Genomic DNA, 14,117 nt, shown 5'->3' with positions numbered 1-14,117 from the left:
TTTAGATGTGGAACAGCTACATTTGCAGCCTTGTTTTTTTTGTTATTAGTGTTGTAGTTGAAGCTAATTTCGCAGATGGGACTTTCCTAAACTGGTAATTATTTATTGGCTTTTATTTGTTTTACTTGCTTGTTAGGATAGTGGGGTTCGCTTTTTTGGTACTGATGGTTCTCGGTGAAAACTGTTTGACAGGAATCGTGCTGTTTGTTCTGAGAATTTCTGTAAAACCGACTCATGGGGCCAAGTAAGGGATGTGCATGTGTGTATAACTGTGAGTGTGTGTTTGTGGAGTGGTGGGGGTTACTAATGCTGTCTGTGTTTGCACGCCTTGTGTCAGCATTGTGGGTAAGAGATGTCTGCAAATGGCAGGTGTGGCTTTGAGAGCTCTATTGTGAGCTATTTAATTCACCATCACCTGTCATTAATCAAGCTGAGAGTGGGCTGGAAAGGGCCTGAGATGAGAGAAGATCTGATGGTTTATCATCTGCTGATCACTCTATTGGCCTGACATCCAAACCCAAACTTCAGATGTGATTTTTACTCGTAAAGATGTTTCCTTTGACTTCACTAGCTCGTTGAAAGTTACATCACTCACAGAGATAATTGTAGCTTCTGCGTTATTCACGTCAGAAATGCTACCTGTGCCTCATATCTACGAGAGCAGCAGCAGCAGTGTGATGTGTGAGAAGGAAGGAGGGGGAGTAGAGAACTTTCCGCTCTTTCACAGAGGAAGAAATTTTCTTCTGAGTGTGGTTTAACAGACAGGAAGCAGCACAAACCCACTGCTCAGTGATGCTGTTCCTGTGAGCGCAACATTCACAGGTCAGTTTGTGGCTGTTCTTTCTCCTCTGCTTTAAAAATATGTCACCACTACTGCTCGCTGCCTTTTTTCCCCTCGTGTATGAACTAAACTAGAAAGTCCATGCCTCACTGGGATAAAGGGCTTTGTTAGAAGAGCATGTAAAGTCTCAGCGGGAAACATGCTCGGGCATATTTCTACTAAAAGTGACCAAAAACAGAAATGGAATCTGGTCTGTGGAGACGTTTTATCACAGGGGGATATCACTGAGCTTCTATGTCTGTTCTCTAGGCCCTGTTACCAAACAAAAGTAATGTCTAATCTTACAAAGGAGAGACGAGTGTCGGACTTTACAAGTTGGCACAAACAACAGTTGTCACAGGAAGGCACAGGTCTTCTGTAGCCCTGAGCTTGAATGGAAAAGTACAAGGTTTGTAGGAGATGAGATTAAATTCCATTCTCCTTCTGAAAGCCTGTGCTTGAGGTGACGTTTTCCTTTCAGTCTTCCTTCTACGCTGGCACAACAGACCCAAATACCTCCTACACTTTCAGACACCGAAGGCTGGCTCGATCACGATGCCCGGTGCAGTGTCAGAGTGTCTGATGCCTTGTGTTTCCTCTGCTGTGTTATTACACGCATGCTAGGGCCTCAAGTTTGCATTGAAAGCATCCCTTATTCAGTGCTAGGAAGCGTGTATGTTGTCTAGAGCAGGGGTTCTAAACCTTTTCAGCCCCCCGAAATAAAGGTGCCAGAGACCCGGGACCCCCACTGTACCCGAAGGTGGTTGAACACAGCCATGCACACTTTGGAATAGTCATGTGCAGACAAGGCTGTCCATAAAGGGGGATAAATGGGAGAGCACTCTGGTGCCCAGCCAAACTGGGGGCCCATGGAGGTCAGCAAAACCATGGTCCATTGTAAAGTTAAGCTGTGATATCCATATTTTATATTTAAAATGGTTTAAAAATTGATACAGTGGGTTAATAATGGCAAAAAATGGTGGAAAAGGTGGTGAAATTGATTTTTAAAAGTAGCAGAAATGGTTTAGAAGTGGCAAAAAAGGCATAAATGGGTTAAAATGGCAAAAACGGGCATAAATAGTGGTAAAAAGGAGTTTAAATGTGGCTGAAATTGCTTTAAATTGGCAAAATGGGTTAACTGAGAAATAAAAAAATAGACAGATACTGGCAGAAATTGGTTAAACTAGAAAAAATGGGCATATTAAATGGTAAAATTGGGTAAAAATGGGGAAGAAATGGGTGTAAAAAGTGGTTAAAAAGGGTTAATTGTAGCAATAATGGGTCAACAGAGGCAACATTAAGCTTAAGTGGCAAGAATTGGTTCAGAAATAGCAAAAACAAGCAGAAAAAAAGTAGTGGAAAGAGTTTAAAACTTACAAAAATAGGTGTTAAATGGTAAAAATGTGTTAAATTGATGGGAACAAATATGAAAATTAGTGTAAAGCAAAGACAGTGTAATTTAAAAATATTCTTAGTTATTTCAGGGCAACTGGAGACCCTCTCTCCGGGTCTAGTGACCCCCAAGGGGGTCCTGACCCCAAGGTTGAGAACCACTGGTCTAGAGTATGCACAGAAAAACATGCAAACAAAACCATTTTTAGGCAGTGATGCAGCTCTGAAATGACTGTCAAACACTTGCTTTTACTGTGTTCTCTACTGCTAGAAATCAATCAAAGTGAATATTTTTTAATGTAATTGAATTGAAGATAAGTACACACTTCCTTTGTCGTCATTACCGCTCTTTATTCTGCACCGTGCCATGTTTTTTCTTTCCCATAACCGTCTTGCTTGAGCTATTTCCCCCGCCTCTAAAAGTGCTGTTGTTACTGCTGCCTGGTTTTATGACCTCTGCTCTTCCACATTACCAAAAGGGAACTGCTGTCCAGAAATGATGATCATGATCCTCTGATGCCCGTATGAGCTATCACAGGGCTCCAGGAATGAGCTCCAGCCTCGTATCACTGAGTCATTTCCTTTACAGGAACCCAGAGGATCCTGCAAAAACAGCATGTCTGTGCTGACAACAACCACTCAATAACATGCTAGTGGTGAGCCCACGCATTTTCTGCCACTTTGCACATCGGTGTTTTCTCTACACAGCTCATTTGGGGAAACTAAAAGCTTTGCAGGCCTCATTTATGGTGAAGATTTCCCTCTGTTCACGCTGAAAAGAGTCTCTCAGGGCTGCATGATGAAGGGTAAAATTGTGGCTTTTGTCACTTCTTTTCACATGTTTAGTGAGTGCAGTGAGGCTTCCTGATTTATGTCTGTTTTAGTTTTGACTAGTCGCATCTTCACTGCCTATACTTGTGTGGGAAAAGTTTCAAATACCAGGAATACTATCCACTCTCCGACACCAGCTGCAGCCATCTCTAAGTCATCATTACATCAAGCCACACTGTCACCTGAAGAAGTCAGCTTTTCTGTAACCTGAGCTGAAAATGGCTGATAAGCAACGTTTGCCCTGCTCCTTCTCTCGCATCTCACAATGTTTGCAGTCACCCCATGCAGGGTGAGTCATTGCATAGTCATTCAATTGGCTTAAATTACCTCCTTTCATGGTCAACAATGAGCTCAGCTGAAGAGACTAAAGCGGGGGAAGTAGGGCCTTCTGGGAATGCTCCATTTGTTCATGAATCCTGACTCTAATTGGTTGTTATTGCGACTGGCAGTCACCATGCTGTAGGGGTGGAGTAGGCCAATGTTTGCTTCATACTCCTCCTCAGTCTGCTGTACGCTGGGCTGACGGTTAAAGCCGACAGCTGGAATCAGTAGAGGACAGGAGATTGTTGGAATTGCATCACGGCGGTCAGAGGAAGAGGACATTACGGGGTTATATTTTCACAAACTCTCTGACTGGTCGTATAGGGTAGTGCTTACCAAAGTGGGGGCCAGGTCACAAAACACCAAGAGAGGGTTGCAAGATGCTCTCCTAAAAACACAAAGAAACATTTTCATATGGGATAATCACCTTTTAACAATATATAATACTATGTTTTAAGAATGCTCTTTTGTGTTGTATGCCAGTGTTGAGAAAGGCCTAGTGAGTGTGTGATATCGAATGTATGCTTTAACATCGGGATAGTGGGATGCTTTAACATCAGTAAGTCAACAGAATACTTATTTACTAAACATCTCTTAATACATCCTCTCAGCTTCAAGAAAAATAGAATGCAGAATATTCTAGTATCTCTATTTGTCTGTCTTTTATTTTCCTGTACATTAAATTATTTTCAGATCGTGCTATTAACAAACAATCCTGAGAAAAAAAGCAAGAGTCACCCTGTGAACATCCCTGAAATTAGTATTAAACACAAATAAACACCCCCTGTGCAGAGTTCTAATAACTTAAATCGTGTTAGTTTCGATAACATGTTCAAATTTTGGCTATCAATTAATTGCATTAATCATGATTAATTAAAGTCCACAATCAGAGCACTGTTTTTGTAATCAAATTGATTGCATGCTTTATCGTCCATGTCAGCAACTTTTTTAAAGCCACATCAGTGTCAGCAGCTGCAGTGATGCAAGATAAGTCCTCCACTGCTCCTTGATGTCTCATTTCACTTTAAAAAAACTCACAGACAGCTCAGCGGACAAATCAGAAGTAATCTGCACTTTGTGTTATGAAAAAAATTTACCTTTCTACTGCTGACTAATTTCTCTTTTCATCCTAACAAGCTCCTTTACTGTGGTTGAATTCATGCTAAAATCTACATATGAAAGCAGTTCTATATCCAAGCAGGACGTCTGTTATCCTTCGTTAAGACAGTAGAAAAATCCAAAATAGAATATTTTTGAATGCAAAATAGTGGAATTGGAATTTTAAAATGTAATAAAAAGGATGTAAATAATCAGGATCAAAATAGCTGAAACAAAAGAGAAGTTTCACCAACTATTGGATTCCTTTACATTTATGGAAAGGTGCATAATGGTGCAGTGGTTAGCGCTGACTTACAGCAAGAAGGTTCCTAGTTTCAATGCCAGTCAGACATGCATGTTCTTCCAGTGCCATATGGGTTCTTTAAAAACATGCTCGTTAGGTTTATTTGTGACACTTGAATGCTGGTAGATGTGCATGTAAGCCAATGCCGTGATTGGTTAGCACCCAGTCCAGAGTGTATGCCATCTGTGTTCAGCTGTGATTGACTACAGACTCCCGAAAACCCTGAACAGGATAAGTGATAGATAATAAATGGATGGATGGATTTGTGGAGCACTTTAGCATGTTTTAGCACCGTAGTTTCCCAACCTTATTTCCTTTTAGCTCCCTCTGCTGGTACCTAAGAAAATTGAGTCCACCCCCAAGACTGAGACAAAAAGACGTGATACATTTAGGACAAAATGAGGATACATTTTAATTTATTTTCTGTCTAAATCTAAAGGAAACAACACTATTACTCAAAGACTGTATTACATCATGAGCAGACAGAGGTTCTGCCCCTCTTGAAATCTTTGGTGCCCCCTTATGGGGGTCCCTGACCCCAGGTTGGGAATGAAGGTTTTAGTATTTTCGTTTTAAAGCCTGAAAATACTTGAGTCGAAGACAAAGACTTCTGATTTGGTCTTACTGGGGCGTTAAGATGCTAAAGGTGGTTGGTGTAGATTAAAACATAGCTGAAATGACACAAAGTTATATGTGGTTGGCAGTGATGTTTCCCTACCTGACTAAATTTGCATTTAATTTGTTTGACTAGTCTAAAGTAGAGAAAATGCTCAGAAAAAAAGTCAAAAACAGTGCAGCGTCATTGTGTCAGTGGGTACTGATGTGGCGAGTAGAGCAAGGCTAAAGTTAGCAGTTAGCTCTGCCAGCTTTTGTTCCATTTTGTAGATGGATTTTGTGCTTAATGTGGCTACCTATCACTTTGGTTGAGTAGTTATACATGAGTATAACCCACAACAGCCTGCATATAACTTTATTTTCATTTTCTAGTGCAAAATACTGCCATGCTACGCTGTTCCTATGGCATGCTAACTGCTAAGCTTTGCATGTCATTTAAATGACTGGTAAATCTTGTCTGACCTTGTCTGATATCTAAATTTAGCTCTTTAACCAGCTAACCATGTGGCTTGGTTTCTGGAAAGTGTCATTCTGGCAGACAGAAGAGGGAATGAGGACAACCTGGCTGGCGTTTCACCCTCTCAGGGGCGTGTTCTTGCGCTCTGGCCTATGCCTACCTCTGCCAGAGTGAGCTCTATTCCTATCTGTGGATACAGACTTTACCGCATTGAACACAAACGTTACTGCAGAACTAGTTCCACTTTGGAATAATTAATTATTATTGGTTGTCAAGATTGGCTTACTGTTTATTTTCACATCATATGTTAAGGCTGAGTCATAATTTTTTTGATTGAGGAAGTTTTCCAACAGCTGAAAGCGTTAGGAGTTACATAAAGTCAGAGGGGTTGATGACATGCAGCACACGTGGTTGGTTAGACTCAAACTCAGCATGCTACACACTTCTTGACTCAGAACTCTGGGCTACCAGGATGCCCCGCCTGGAAACCACATTCAAATGCTTGAGTGTGTCAGAAGAAGGCCCCACCTAGAGCGAGTCACAGACTGTTATACATTGACTAACATCCCAGTAAAATCCCTCCCTGAGCTGTTCTCCTCCTCTTCTTCTTCTCCTCTTCATGACGTAGTGAGTGCAGCTACAACCCTGCCCCTGTGCTAGGACAAGGCAGCTGTTGTCATGTGCTCGGGGATAATGTGCAGGCTGCGTCTGAGTAATGGCTGGCTCTCTTGTATTCCTGTCTGCTGTTAGCACCATGCCAACTGGGCCATCCAGATCAATGATGGTCTGACAGGAGGGGGGAAAAAGAAAATGTAGACACTGATACAGCCTGAGAGAGCAGACAACAGACTTACAAAGCCAATTAGACACAACTGCATGCATGTGAGGGGAGAATAAAAGAGTAACTGTTAATGTCTGTCTACAGTTGGTTTCATGTCACATGATTGGATGCTGAGGATTTATTCATCATTAAACGTGAAGCTAAATGTGCATGCTAATAGCTCCTTAAATCAAACACCAACAGCTAAAGGGGGAAAGATGTATGGGATTGTAGCATTGTGAGTCTCCTTAGATCTGGGAGAAATCTCAGAGGCTGAGCAGAGTGATTACAGAGTGCTCCAACATGATGCAGACAGCTGCAGTTCCTCATCCTGGTGTCTTGGGTTGGTCTTCAGGGACAGATGAGGTTTGTAAATATGTAGGTGTGGGGTTCAAAATGCAAGATGGGAGTGACTTCACAGCCACCAACCTTCTTTTCTTTCTTTTCTTTTTTTAAACAAGATTTATACATCTTCCTCCATTTGGACCCCCATAAAATGAATCCCCTCCTTTTTGCTTGAGCCCAGTAATGGCTTGTCACACTCTCCCAGAGCATGAAACATGCCAAGAGGAGCAGGGCAAGGGAGCGCTTGCAGACAGATGGCGGCAGCGCTCAGCTCTGGCAGAGGTGTGCATGGACACTGCCCAGAAGAGAGACTGCAAAAAAAGAGGGGACCGGCTGGAGTGAAACACCAGCCCGACAGTTTCTCTCGCTCTCTTCTGTGTGCCAGAATGATGCTCTCCAGAACCCTGGCCACATGTTACTTTTCTGTCTGAAAGATAAACTAAAATGAGTTTGGCCCCTTTGGCCCACATGATGCAGAAGTGAAATCTTTTCCCTGTACTTTTCTCCTGTTACAACCCGACAAAGTACAATTGGGCTTGGTATGCAAGTTCGTCAGTCACACAGGCATTTCAAAGCAAATAAGCTCCACCCTGCAGCGGTGGAAAAAGCTCAGATGGTGCTTGGGGGGGGGGTACTAAACTCTGCCATCTCTTACTTCTCTGCAGCTGCCAGCTCTTTGGTCTCTGGAAAAAAAGAGAGAAGTGGTGGGGGGGTTTTAGCCTCGGGTGTTCATTTGGTCTGCAGCCCAACATCAGCCCCCAACTGTCCTCAAGCCCTGAAACCTGCCTGTGGGTATCGGGTTGATGGGACACACCTCAGCTTATGCACTAAGAAGCTCTGGACCACCAGTGTCCCACCCCCCGCTGCCTGTGATCACAGTAACTCCCTGAGGGTCAGCACAGGGGGGCTTCCAGGGCATCATCAGAGGAGTGATCTCTTGCCTGTTTCTGTGTGGAGGGAGGGTTCATTTGGACCATCTTTGTCCCACCACGCACTCCTCATGTGATCTACTATCAGCCCCCAGAGCCTTGTGACCTGGGATGGTGTTAGGGCTGAATGATTTGGGAAAATAATCTAATTGTAACTATTTTTTTTCTTAATACCTTGATTTATTTTGTGCTTATTTTCTAAGTTCTTCATCTGATGTATTTTTTGACAAATAACTTTTTTAATGATGCTAACTTTATTTGTATAGCACCTTTAAAAACAAAAGGATCTGAAAAATGTGTAAAAGCAAGCAGAAGAAAACACTTGGTGCAATAACACGTACAAAAAAGTATGATAACTTTATTTATATCACCGCTCTTTCTTATTTATGTTGTTCTATTTCATATATTATACAGTCAAAAGAGGGGTAGAGACCATCAGCCCACCACAGCATGATAGGATCACCCCCCTATGGAGTCTGGACACTGGTGGTGGTCATAGAAGAAGTAGGATAAGATGAGGAGTGACTCCTGGACCCGGACACTGATAAGATGTAATGGAGGTAGCTGGGGTGGAGGAGGGTTGCACTGAAACAACAGACTGACTGTGAAGGAGAGTGGAACTGGTTTTAAAATACAACAGCAGCTGGATGATTGGATATAGAGAGAGGCTGTGGTTGAATGGGATTGGCTAAGAATTTAAGTGTGTTGATGTCCATACCAGCTGATTATGAGAGCAGGAAAACCGGGCTGAGAAAGGGAGACACGATGTGAGTGATTATTACACTAGGTTTCATAATAATAACTATGAGAATAATTATAGTCATGATAGTAATGATAAAGATAATAAGAGAATAAATAAAAAGTCAGACTAACAGAAAAGGGTTAAAACTCATAAGAGAGTACAAATTTAAGAGGTTAGAGAGGGAGTAAAAGTGAGGAAAAAGCATTAAGCAGACATCACATTAGAGGAAGTCTATAAAATGAGTTTGAAAGAGTCATGTAAAGGAGCAACGCATTTCATAAATTATTCTAAATTATAATCAATATTAGATAGATTAAACATAAAACATTCTCTCCTTTAGGCCTAAATGTTGGGATGAGATTAAATGAGGCATGAATCAGTACAAGTTAAATATTTTTATTTATCCACTTCAATTACAGTGGTAAACTCACACAAACCAAAGTGCAAATCTGGGACTTTCCCACTCTGTTTTTCAATAATTCATTGTAAGAAACATGACACGTAAACAATTGGGGGGCACTTTTTAAACCGTTGTCTATGAACTTTTCTTCTCAATAAAATACAACATGCTGAAGTGCAGGAAATTTAGGAGGAACAAATATCAGCCTTGACCATATTTGGAAATATATTTGGAATATTTTGACTAATATTGCAGATTTGATTTGAATTGCTGTATTGAAGGGATTGATCTTTATCTTCATTAAGGAGATGATAAGGAGAGTAGGGTTTTTTGCAAACTATTCTAAAAAATATAGACACTAGAATGTTGCATGATGCTTCGAGCTTAACACCTCTGCAGCAAAAATATGTATTAAACTGGTATTTTCACCCATTTCAGGTCAAGAAATATTGCACCTTCTGCAATTTAAAAATTGCAGTAGGAGGTATTAAGATTTAATCTAAATATCAAGTATTTGCTAAGCCTCAGGTGGTGTGCTGAGGGTTGGTTACAAAAAGAGAGGCAGCAGTTAGGGATGTTATTTGCATGTGTCAGTATTGGCAGATTTCAGTTTTTTAAAGGGAATTATCATCATCAGCAGATATAACAATGTCAAGCAGCATGCTCTGACTTTCCAGATACATTTATGACAATGCGTAATGAATAAAATAAAATTAGTCCAAAAGCAAATAATCCATAGTAGCAGAATCTGAATACCAGGATGCAATGGCTTTATGCCATAAAGGAGGAGACTGGGGTGGAGGAGGCTCAGCTTCACTGGCAGCAGCATAGTGCATCAACAGTAATGCAAGCAGGGATTTGTTAGAAGTACGTCATTTAAATACACAGCTGTGTTGAGAGAAAAAGCTGTGATTGGCTGTGGGAGCTGGGGGGTGATAATTGGGATCAGCTGACCATCAGCTGATCACAGCTTGGCTATGACTACTGTGTCCTGCATGAGCTTATGCTGAGCTTCATTTAGTTGAGTTTTTGGCTGGACCAACAGACCTACGTTAGCTGATCACTGAAGTTTTAGGTCTGAGCCACAGTTAAATATATATGCAAATGTTTTTGCAAAATTAGTTTGTAAATATCGGCATATCAGGTATCGGCAAAAATCCAATATTTGAATCCCTAGCAGCAGTTTCAGAGAGCTCCTTAAGTATACAAAAATGCTTTTTGTGCCTATTTTGCATTTGCAAAAATAGAGGAGAGATGAAGCTTTCACAATATTGGGAACTGAGTTTAAGGTTAGTTTTAATGCCTTGAAACTAACCTTAATGCCCCTGGCTTGAATGCCCTCAAATGTAAAAATGATACTTCTCTTAGTCATACACAAAGAAAAAAATGCCCTCTTTCCCTAAGAACTGAGTTTTGTCAGTCTTTGATAGGCGAAATAGTGCATGTTCTAATCTAGGAAGTAAAAACTGATGTTGTAGCTTTAGTTTTTTTTAGAAGCAGCTTCAGTAATATGCAGTCACAGTTTTTAATCCTCAGAGCTTGGAATGGTTATACAAGTGCTTGCAGAAACACATTTGTGTTGTCATTAAGCCAGAAACCTGTTGCAAACACATTTTTGGGCAAGCACCAAATAGTTTTGCCTAATGTTGGCTCCTTTGAGAGTCTTGTTTGAGGTTTTGTTGCATACTGATGCAGAAATCTGCAAATTTTCTAATTTCTTTGCTGAATTTTGTGGCTTTTTTAGCTTTTTACATCAGAATCAGATGTTTTTTCCCTTTATATACACAAAATCTCCAGCCTCTTGTTAAATGTCCACATGTGGTCAAGGGGAGCAGATGTGTGAATGCAGATTATATTTAGGCTATTGAGTTATTATGTTTATATTATGTGACAAGTACACAGACACTTAGGACTTCATGCTTTTAATGTAGTCCCTTCTTATTGTATTCTGCTAGTGGTTTTTTTGTTCCACATTCATTGCTTGGTATTCTGAATTTTTTCAATAGCAGGTAGCTTTGTGTCATTATAGTGATGAACTCATCTGCCATCTTGAATTCCTGCAGCAAAAATTACATAACCCAAATGTGCAAGTTCTGCACATTCACACGAAAATATGTGCAATATAAAAATATGCAATATAAAAATACAAGTTCTTCTTTTTTAATCCCTTGCATAAAGTCTCTTCCCTTGTTCTGCCTCCTCTTTGCCCCTCCTTCCTCATCTCTGAGTAAGATTAAACTGATCTAATATGTCTCCTGACCTTAGCCCTTCTCTTTCTCTCTCTGTCTTCCAGGTGTAGATGCTCCAGGCGCAGCGGGACCCAGCCTCCGTGTCAGAGAGGGACGAGGCTGCTCCCACCTGGGCCACAGCACTCCTCTGAAACTTGTGGTCTCTCCCTCATAGCTCCAGAAACCCAGATTAGAGAAGAGGAGGAGGGGGACAGTGAGACCACTTTCGCCAGGGTGAGGCTCTCTCAGTGCAGATAAGGAGCCAGGAGCGGTCGTAGCTGGGATATTTCGGGCTGCTCTCTGCACTCTGAACTCTGCTGCAATGACGACTGCAGTCCAGCCCAGTGAACTGGTGTTTGAATTCGCCAGCAACGGGATGGACGAAATCAATCAGGTTAGTACGACACTGCAGAGACAACATCTTCAGCTTTTGTACGTTGCCTTCATACACAGCTGAGCTTCGGGACGACATATTTTACTTTTGGATCAGACACAACAAAGGCAAAACTTCAACAACAATCAAAGAATGAAATAATTCCCAAACATCCAAAAGTGTTCAATTCACAGGTTACAGTCTGAGCTGCACTTTTGCACAGGGATATTTATATTTAATGACATGAATTTTATGCCAGTCAGAGCAGACAGTAAAGGAAAGGTTTGTGACATTTTAATGGGCTGACAGTGTCTAAGGCAGACCACCAAGCATGTTATTACTATCTGTCAAATAAAATGGAGTTCAGCCCATCTTGGTCCTATCCTTTCTCAGTCTCACAAGAAAGTCAATCCTTCCATTTCATTAATTTCTTTGTTAATTAATATTATACAAGGCCAAGCAAGACATCATCTCTCTGTCTGGGCCTTTTCACTCCACGTAATACACCCAGAGACTGCCAGTGGTTTTAGGGCCCTAGGGACATCCATAACAAGACCAGGGGCTTGTGGCAACCCTACTGCCTGCATGGACAGTACTCTAGGCCAGTGGTTCTCAAGTGGTCTGGTCTCGGGACCCACCAGAATTTCCATAATAAAAAATTGTGACCCAATTTCCTGATATATTTGTCAGCCAATCAGATTTATTAAATAGATAAATAAAATATGGTGCTTTTGACCCCAGATAGAAAAGTGACAGAACAATGAGACTGAAGAAATAAGAAATGTAATATAAAGAATACAAATTATGGGGAGAATCATAGAAGATTTCTGAAAGTTTTAGGGAAAATCACAGATAAATTAATAATAAAAAAACTGTCCAGGAAGACTCTGAAAAATTCCCATTGAAAATTCCTGAGATAACCTTGAGGAGACTGCTAAAAGTTTCAGGGCAAAGTCCTGAAAAATCCTGAAAGTTCTTAGTTCCTTGTGAAACTTTCTTAGATTTACAGGTAAAGTCCAAAAAAACAGTACCGAAAGAAAACTCCCCAAAAAGTTCTAGGAAAACTCCCTAACCTTTTTTGAAAAAAATACCTTGATTTCCATAAAATCTCAAAGAAATATAAATTCTATGAGTTTGGATAATTAACAATGACAATTATTAAATAGTTCAGGGAAAAATATTGGAAAGCAATAGTTCATCCAGGACCACTTTGTCAAGAAACACAAATGATTTTCAGTTATGAATTTTTCTCTTTATTAGCAGTTATTATTGTTGCTCTCATTGATGTTATTTACAAGGAAAACCTGAAGCATGGAGGGAAGCAGCAAACACCCAAGAGCAGAGCATCAGAGACAGCAGAATGACACTGATCAAGGCAGAAGCAGAATAAAGGAGGAGCTGAGGTGGAGGAGGGTTGCAGAAATCATCTTGTAAAGGGAACAGCAAAGCTTAGCCAGGCAAGAGCAGTTTAAATATGGCAGCATGAGTGCCATTAGCCAATAGGGTGCTAAGGGTGAATCAGCCGGCCGTCAGCTGATGAGGGTGTGAGATCAGCTGATCGCAAGTATATGGCAACACTTGACTCAACGGCCTGCGTGGACTAATGCTTTATGCCAAATTTATTTCCTTTCTGCTGCCAAAAAATTTAAACCACACAACTAAAGCATTTAACAGACTTTTGGACACATTATTCTATTCCAGTTACAAATTCACAGCACACTGAAAACAGCCTCACTTTTGGGTCCCAACCCACCAGTTGACAACCACTGCCCTAGGCCATGCTTTCCTGCCACACCCCCCCCCAACTCCACCCTTAAGGAATGGACTTTGTTATTTTTACAGCAGATTAGTTTCCAGTGCCCCTGGTAAAATGCAAGGACATCCAGAGCACTATCAGAGTTGGAATCCTCCTTTATACTCAATGGTGACCTCAGGCAGCTTACTCACCACATCTACGCCTTACTTCAGCCTCAATTTTTGGCCCAAACATGCCTCAAAGTTCTGCACAGTACTCTGTATTTATAACTAATGATCATAAGTAAAGTCTATTGTTTAAGGCATAATTTCCTGGTGGCATCAGCTAATTCCGGTTAGGAGTTCATCTTATTTACATAATAATTCTGATACAAGTTATTTTACAGTGAGCAGTGATACCTCTATTTACCCAACATTTAAATCCAGGTCTTTCTGATGAATGTTGAGAGTTTTCATAGCAGAGCAAACAAATCTTGTCTAGACAGATTGGTCCCTGGGGTAGAAGCCTGTGATCTTTAACTCTGACATGTCAGGCATCCAGAAAGGCTGAGGTGGAGAGGAGAATGGGGCAAAAAGAGAGGAGGTCTGGGCTGAAGGGTGTGGGAGTTTAGAAATGGAAAGAGTGAAAACCTGCACCAAGGTTAGGGTGCGTGGGAGGGGAGAGGGCGGGCCTTGTCTGCGAGTACG

The 14,117-nt window shown here is 41.1% G+C and overlaps 1 protein-coding gene across 6 annotated transcripts in view; it reads left to right on the top strand.

The window, feature by feature from the left end:
- The window catches only part of elf1 (E74-like ETS transcription factor 1), a 76,214-nt gene that overhangs the window by 39,847 nt on the left and 22,250 nt on the right, over nt 1–14,117 (top strand). For 5 of the 6 annotated variants that reach the window (XM_041797337.1, XM_041797338.1, XM_041797340.1 and 2 more), the window contains exon 2: nt 11,368–11,696. In XM_041797337.1, coding sequence (XP_041653271.1) covers nt 11,625–11,696 — 72 coding nt within the window. In that variant the 5' untranslated portion in view covers nt 11,368–11,624. Of the gene's footprint in view, nt 1–2,240; nt 2,869–11,367; nt 11,697–14,117 lie in introns of those variants that run through there. The other variant, XM_041797339.1, reaches the window with a different exon arrangement.

This window comes from Cheilinus undulatus, linkage group 10 (genome assembly GCF_018320785.1).
Source record: "Cheilinus undulatus linkage group 10, ASM1832078v1, whole genome shotgun sequence".
NCBI classification, from domain to species: Eukaryota; Metazoa; Chordata; class Actinopteri; order Labriformes; family Labridae; genus Cheilinus; species Cheilinus undulatus.
Note: the sequence above shows the minus strand (reverse complement) of the source record. Positions and strands in the feature narration are given on the sequence as shown.